Raw genomic sequence first — 7620 nt, 5'->3', positions numbered from 1 at the left:
TAAGAGTCTATGAAGGCAGAGAATTTCCTTTAAGTGGGGCTACTAATGCTTCACAGAGCCTAAGCAAAGAAATTCTTTTGATATTTCTGAGGAGGAAGAACGCATTTGTTTATATAATTCTTCAACTAGGGGCAAACGCTCAGAATGCTACCACAGTAATAACAATAGTTAACGTTTATATAGCACTTACATTGTGTCAGGGACAGTCTTGCTTGCTTTATCTATCGCATTCCATCCTCGCACCAAGCCTAGGAGGTGAGTACTATTCTTATCCCCCATCTAACAGATGCGGAGACTGAGGCGAGCTCATGCCACACAGTAAGTGTGGGAGCCCTTAGTAGTCTCTCTCTGAAGAGATTCTCCCTTTTCTCCTCTGAAGAGACACAATTTGGTATGATGGAAAGGGTATGAGACTAGGAATCTGGATTTTAATTTCAGCTCCACCTCAAACTAACTATTCCAATTCCAATAAGTCATTTCTTCAACCTGAGAGAAGAGGGAGTTAAATTAAAAGACTCAGACTTCTCCTCATCTAAAATTTCTGATTCTATGAGCAATTCTTGCCTCAGAAAGATTATGAAGTTAAAGTTAGCCTTGGGATTTGAAGCAGCACTGAAGAGCCTGCAGCGCTCTAGGAAGAGGGCTGAGAGGCGAGAATGTCCCATGGGCCTGCAGAAGCAGAAGGCACTGCTCACCAGATGAGGAAGCTCTGACCTGCTGTCAGGATGCATTTATTTTTACCAAAAAATTAAATATTCAGAGAAAAAAAGAGAAAATGGTTAACAAGTGAGATGAACTATAGGACCAAATATTTATGACCCACATAGAAAACTAAGCAATCCAGAGAGCATTATGTGGTTTTCATTGGCATTTATTTTGCAAAGTACATGGCTTGCCTGTGACCAAGCAGTAATCATTTAAATTTTGGTTTACTAATCAGTTCTGAGAGCTAAATTCCGGTTTTGTTTCTGCTGCTGAGAAAATAAGACATAATCCCAAAAAAGTTTTGGAAAGCTTTTTATTTCTTATTTTTTTAAGAAAATTTGACCCTACTGAACCTTAAATGAAAATTGCAAATCAATACGCAGATTCATACTGGCACTATTATTTTACAGATGAAAAAAATGAGGGCCCAAATATCTCATTTAGGGTCACAGATAAATGATGACAGAATCAGTGAGAAAATCCTGGGCTATTTCCCAGAATGGTAGAATAGGCATTCGAACACTCTGAATTCAGCAAGGGTATAATCTGCAAGTTAACTACTCCCCTGAAAGTTAGCTGGAATTGGCCACTTTGTGAAATTCCTTCCCACTGTTGCTTACTGGGTTCTTGTCTGGTACTGGAAGCTGGACTGGAGACTGAGACCATGTTCCTTCCAGGATCCTCTGCGGTTTACACAGGGGAAGCCTCCTTTCTGAGGGAGCTGAGCTTTCTGTTCACTTGTATCTGGATCTCCAAAGTGGCACAACATACTCACTTCTCAGTTAGCATGCCAGCACTCAACAAGCATGGAAATTAAGGAGCAGACCAAGTGTTAATTAGTAGTGTCTACTGGAGTTTGGTGCCTGAAATCTTAGGGCGCCAATAACTGACTAGAAGCAGGCCCCCTCCAACTCAGATCCACAGGGGTTTGAACCTAAGGTTACTCAGCCCACAGGGACTGGCTGAGTGGCTGGAACGTCCGACGGCTGACTGTCCTCTTGTTTGATAGCACCATGTGGGACTTCCAGTCCTTGGGGGTATGACAGAGGAGAGCGTCCAAAGTGTAAGTGGTGACCTGGCCATTTATGTGCAGCTTCCCATAGAGCTCATCAAATCTGGCCAGAAGGGCAGGAACGTCCTTCACTTTTTCCCTCACTTTGGTCAGCTGGAAAAATGCAAGGAAAGCAAAACATTATATCTCTGCAAGATTTCTTCCTTGTTCTTTCTGTCCTTCAAGGAGAGACATAAATGTGTAGAAAAGTACAGTGTGCACCTGAAGTGCTGAAAGCCAGGGTGCTGGGACATGCAGAGGTATGACTGACTAAAAGGGACTCCGCAAGCTACACGCAAAACTCAGAACTAGTACTTGAAAATCATACCTAATATCTTATAAAAGGGAGTTTAAATGTCACACACATACTATATAATGAGACACAGCAGGAAAAGGAGCTCAAATAGCAATGGAACAAGTTTGTCCAATTTAATAACCAGAGCAGAAGGCAGGACCAAATTTTTATTGGGCTTTATAGCACATGGTAATTTGTGTTTTTTTTTTCTCAGAGATTGGAAATCTCTTTTCTTTTTTTTAAATGTCTTGTGTTAGGTTAGGAACACTTTCCATTCTGGCACTTTTCAGAGTGTATTTGGGATGAGAATGAATACATCTCCAGTCTTGAGAGACAGGCGGAATGTGCAGATTCTCACAAGAACAGGTGAGTATGTGTCCCTGTTATTAGTGTCCTGTCAGCCACAGTCAGCTTTTGGCAATGGCAGACGGTAAGTATGGGGGACTTCTGTACTCCAGAGCACATGCAGCTCTACCGGCCACTTGCTTTTCCTTTACATCCTCTTCTCTCTGGCCTGGTTTTCCTCTTCTATTTACTTCAATCATCACTTGAATGTCGGCTTTGGAGTTACATGTGGTAAGTTTTTTGGAACTTATTCTAAAAGCTCTTAGAGAGTCCAAATTGAGACATAATGTGATTTTGGTTTATAAAGCTGTGTAGAGAATTGGCAGGTATGAAAATGTGTAGACTGATCTGGAGGCCCCCACCATAAGCCAGATGAAAGGATGATGGTTTAGACTGAGTAATGTATAGAAAAGATGGAGTGGATGTGTGTGAAGTATGTTTTGGAGGTTAAACTGAAAAAAATTATTGTTGAAGGGGTGAAGGAAAGGGAGGATTCAAAGATATCTTCCCAATTAAAGCTTTATAACTTGGTGATGGGCGACGTCATTAACCAAAATGGGGAGATGGGAGGACCGGATTTGGAGAGGGAAAATCAAGTTCTGTTTCAGACATGACTAATATGCCTGTGAAACATCTAAGCGGACATGTCAAGAAGTTGTTGGATATACAAGAATGAGGCATGTCAGAGAGGTCTAGACCAGAGGTGTAAATATTAGTCACAAGTATATGAGGCATTTAATTCTACAAAAATGAATGAACCCAAAATTAGAATGTGAAGCTTCTTTCTGAACAAAATCAACGTTTTACTTAGTCCAATCCTTATAAGTGATATAGCCTAAGAATAGTTTTTGGTGAAGTTTAATTGTAATCAAGGTTCCCAACATATCCTTTGGTCGTCTTCTAAATATACCATAATCCAAGTACTGCACACACCTGTACAACTTCCTGTCACATGAGGGCTCCTCACTGAACTCTCAGATAAAGTTTAAGCACTTCTTAATGTCCTTAAAAAGAAGAGCTTGTTTAGTCCTCATGTTCAAGGTGAAGTGACTTAATGTACAGCTATGGCTTCCAAAAGAAGCAAAGCAAAACATGCCAACCTGGAAGTAACTCTTTTCTAACTGCATATATAGCATCAGTTCTCTTACACTGTTACAAAAATGTTAAATGGTGTCATTAGCAGCATTCTACAACTTAAGCAGAAAAAAAGATTATATTAAATTGTTTGTTAATTTAGTTTTAAAAAAGAAATCAATGAAGAAACAAGCTGCTGTTTGAGTGGTTTCAGTCCTAGTGTTGTAGAAAATCAACAATTCTTTTCAACATTCCTCTGGTGGTAAAATAGCACCTTATCTCCACACTGTTGGTATTAACACTAAGGAACGCATTTGTAAAATGGAGAGTTTTACAATATAAGACTCCACATGTAATCTCGCAAACATACTTCAAACTAGCTCAAAAGCTACCTGGTTAAATGGATCAATTCATTTCTCAACAAGCTGTTCCCTGAAGTGTCTGACAATACCCAGGGGAACATATTGAACTAGAGAATGACCTTTCTAAGTAAATCAGTCTTATAGGCTTTGGGGAAAATTTTTTCAGATAAAAACAATTAGTATTTTTCTATGTGGAGTTTGTTTGGATGCTATAGTCATATAGCTGATAACATACTGATGGACCAGATCTAAGGAATGATTAACAACAGTGCTACTGAGAAAACTGAAGTTGTGTTAATACTGCGCACACATGCACACGGCTGTGCACTTAAAAACCTGTCTACATTTCCAGTGCCCCTACTTTTCTAACATAGTCCAAAGGGTTTGGGTAGGTCACAACCTGTACAGAGCTGAGAAATCAGATAGAAAGAAGCTCTAAAATCAATCATACCCAGTTAGTTTCCTGTCAAGCTCCCTATACCAGCAGGAAGAAGTCTTTGTGTAGAAGTGAGAAAAGGGGATAGGACTTGGAAGGCAACGATATGGCAAAGGAGGAGAAAGCAGCCACTTGCCAATCCTGCCTTCTCAGCTACCAGCTGGGACCAGTAATATAAAAGGCAAAAGAAGGAAGGATAAAAGCAGGGGAAGGATGACCAACCAACAGGCCCCCTTGCGAGACAAAACAACAATAACCGTATCATGGTTAACAATATGATCACTGCCAATAATCTGCACTTTCTTTACAGCTTTTTTTCCCCCTGAGGTAATCTACTACTAGAGATATACAAACTACTAAATTTCAAGTGACTAATAATTCCTCTTTGTGTGCTTAAGCCGCCAATGTGACACACTGGTTCATTTGTTCATTTTGCTTTCGATTTTTAAAAATTGCTTCTTTCTCTTCATTTTTATTTAATTTTGTTTTAGAATTCTGCAAAGTATTTATATGGTTCCATTAGTTGGTTTATTCAGGAGCTAACACCACAATTCTAATTATAGAAGCTTTAATATGGTTTAATACCTGGCAGGTCTAGCGCCTCTTTCTGCTCTTCTTTCACAGGTTTTCCCAGCTGGTCTTGCTAGTTTGTTCTTCCTACTAAACCTTAACTACAGAAAAAAAACTAATGGTATTTTTATTCGGATGTTACATTATCACATTAACTTGGGAAAAACTGACTTTATGAGGTTGAGTCTTCTCATCTAAATACATGGTATATTTTTTCATTTGTTTAAATAGGGGAGACTTAAAAAAAAAAAAAAGATAGGAGACACTATAGCCTATTGTTTGCTGATGAGAATGATCTCCAGGGAAGGGGATATTAATGATGCTCAAAAGAGGGTGAGACAATCTCTGAATTGATGCCCTGGATGGGTCAGAGAGGACTGGCTGCAGGGCCCAACTGGGGAGCTGGTTCTAGAGCTATGTGCAGTCACCATGGCTTCAGGAGAGAAGACTGAGCATACAGGGAGAGGAGCAAGAAGGCTGTCAATGCAGAAGCAGCTATTTTTTGATTGCTTACACATACACACACACACACACACACACACACACACACACACACACCCGCACTGAAACAGGAAGCAAGGTCATCATCTGAGAGTGAGGAGTGGGGAGAAGGTATTGAAGGCTTGAGGGGAAGGGGAAAAAAGAGAGCCAGGACCCATGAAAACAGTGTGGGAAAAAGAATAATGTAAAAGGAAAAAGTTTTCCTAGTATTTCAGAGGATATATTCTGTTAGAAGGAAAAAACTCTTTGCACCCACACAGAGAAATCTTATAACAGGAATGATAAGAGAGGCTACCATATTGAACCATCTCTCTAAGGAGGTAACCTTTTTCCTCTTCACCTTTAAATGATTGCTGCAGCAACCACATACTCACCACTTCTTCTGAGAACTCATGTTTTTTCACAAATCTTGATAAATTTCCCTCTGTAGCATCCGTTAGTATCTCTATCAGGGTTTTCAACATATTTGACTGGATATGAATCATAATCTGAATTTTAAAAAGATGCAAGCAAAAACAAAAGTGAGCCAATATTCAACACTGAGAAATGTACTCTGTAGATAAGCCTGCATTTACAGGCATCTACCCTGTTTTCATGCTATTTCCTAATTCATTTGCTTATATGGTTTCAAAGAATATGCTTTGAACGTATGTCTGCCAGCCAAAACTTGTTTTCCAATGGCTAATCAAAATACCACAACTTCAAAACTTTTTTAAGGACAGAAATGGAGCAAGCATGGATTTGGGGCCAGATTTCCAGCAGTGGCAATTATCAGCTATGTGACTCTGGCCAGATACTTAATCTCTCTTTGATTTTCTTATTTGTAAAATAAGAAAAATACCTTTACATTTCACATTTTGAGTTACCGTGAACATTAAATAAAATACCAGCACACAAGGTACCATCATAGAAGGTACTCAATAAACATTACTATTAGTTTCTTCCTCCCTATTTCCTCTAGATTCAGAGGCTATGACAGACAATCTCATAAGATTGGCTCTAGGGCAATGATGCCTTTATCTTTTTTTATTTATCTATTTTTTTTGGTTAAGAAATTACAGGCACATAGGTTGCTGCAGTATAAAGTGTAAGCTGGTTAAAGTATTAGTTAAGCACTTCTATTTACACTGTTGCTATTAAGGAAGTTTCAAAACTAAGTATTATACTTGGCTTTCACCACTAGCTACCTTCCATTAGACAGATAAAATTAACACAAGGGACAAAAAGGAACATATCTTCCCCCCTCATCACCAATGTTCATTAGTATAGTTTGAAAAATACAGAAGAGTTTAAAGAAAATGAAAATAACTTAGAATTCAGCAACTAATGTTAATCATTGCTTATAATTTCATGTATTATCTCCCAAATATATTAATTTTCCCCAAAATTTGATTCTTCTCTGTCAATTATTATACAATGAACACTTTCTTTTAGCATTAAAAAGAAATTTTAGAAAAAAAGAAAATCTCATTTTTAATGATGAATGCATAGCAATCCATCATATAAATAATTCATCAAATAAAGTAATACCATGCTTTATTATAGTGATAACTGTGCATGTCTTTAAAAATAAACATTAATTTCTAAGACTTAATTCTCAGAAGTGAAATCATAATGTCAAAGGGTATAAACATTTTTAAGGCTCTTGATCCTTAAGAAAGAAAGTTTTCTGGAAGAGATATTCATTTTTTTTATAACAAACCAGCTAGAACCAAGTTCTCTCAATAATCCATTTTATAACATTTTATGTTTGAGCATCAATGATTAGGATGAAAAGTAATCTTTGGTCCCGAAGAACAGAAAGAAATATCTCGAGTAGACTAAATCCAAAGGAGACAATCTAAGTTCAATGTTCTAAAACACAAGCAAAAATCATGAGCACCCCCTTTGTTGGGAGACAGCCCTCCATGGGTCTCTCATTCAAGCGGAAACATTGACTGCCTTTATGCCAAACTATCTTCTCAAAGATGTTTGTATAACCAATAGCCTAGAAAAGACAGACACAGTGTCTCATCCAGAGCAAAGGGCAGGCATGCTTACTGCCCATTATAAGAGATGTGAGTTCCCTAAATTCAGGGTTCCTCTCTTAAAATGTAAGCCCCTGTGTGTGGAAGAGGCATATAGACCTCTTCATGTCACCCTAGGGGATTAGGGTTCAGAGAACTAATGCAAAAATGCTAATACTATGGCTACTGCTATTGTCATGAGTAATAAACTGTCCTTCACCTCCTGATGTCTTGCATAGCCCACCAGCATCCATGAAACTGTGACAGGCTAACCT

General features: G+C 38.4%; 1 protein-coding gene across 4 annotated transcripts in view; it reads right to left on the bottom strand.

The window, feature by feature from the left end:
* Nucleotides 1–1000: 1000 nt before the first annotated feature.
* Nucleotides 1001–7620, bottom strand: part of PTCD2 (pentatricopeptide repeat domain 2) — a 29185-nt gene continuing 22565 nt past the window's right edge. For all 4 annotated transcript variants that reach the window (XM_025047749.1, XM_025047750.1, XM_015590320.2 and 1 more), the window contains 2 exons: nucleotides 5714–5827; nucleotides 1001–1870 (listed from right to left, as the gene is read on the bottom strand). In XM_025047749.1, the coding sequence (XP_024903517.1) occupies nucleotides 1646–1870; nucleotides 5714–5827 (339 nt within the window). In that variant the 3' untranslated portion in view covers nucleotides 1001–1645. The remainder of the gene's footprint in view (nucleotides 1871–5713; nucleotides 5828–7620) is intronic.

Source organism: Pteropus alecto, unplaced genomic scaffold, assembly GCF_000325575.1.
Source record: "Pteropus alecto unplaced genomic scaffold, ASM32557v1 scaffold20, whole genome shotgun sequence".
NCBI lineage: Eukaryota > Metazoa > Chordata > Mammalia > Chiroptera > Pteropodidae > Pteropus > Pteropus alecto.
Note: the sequence above shows the minus strand (reverse complement) of the source record. Positions and strands in the feature narration are given on the sequence as shown.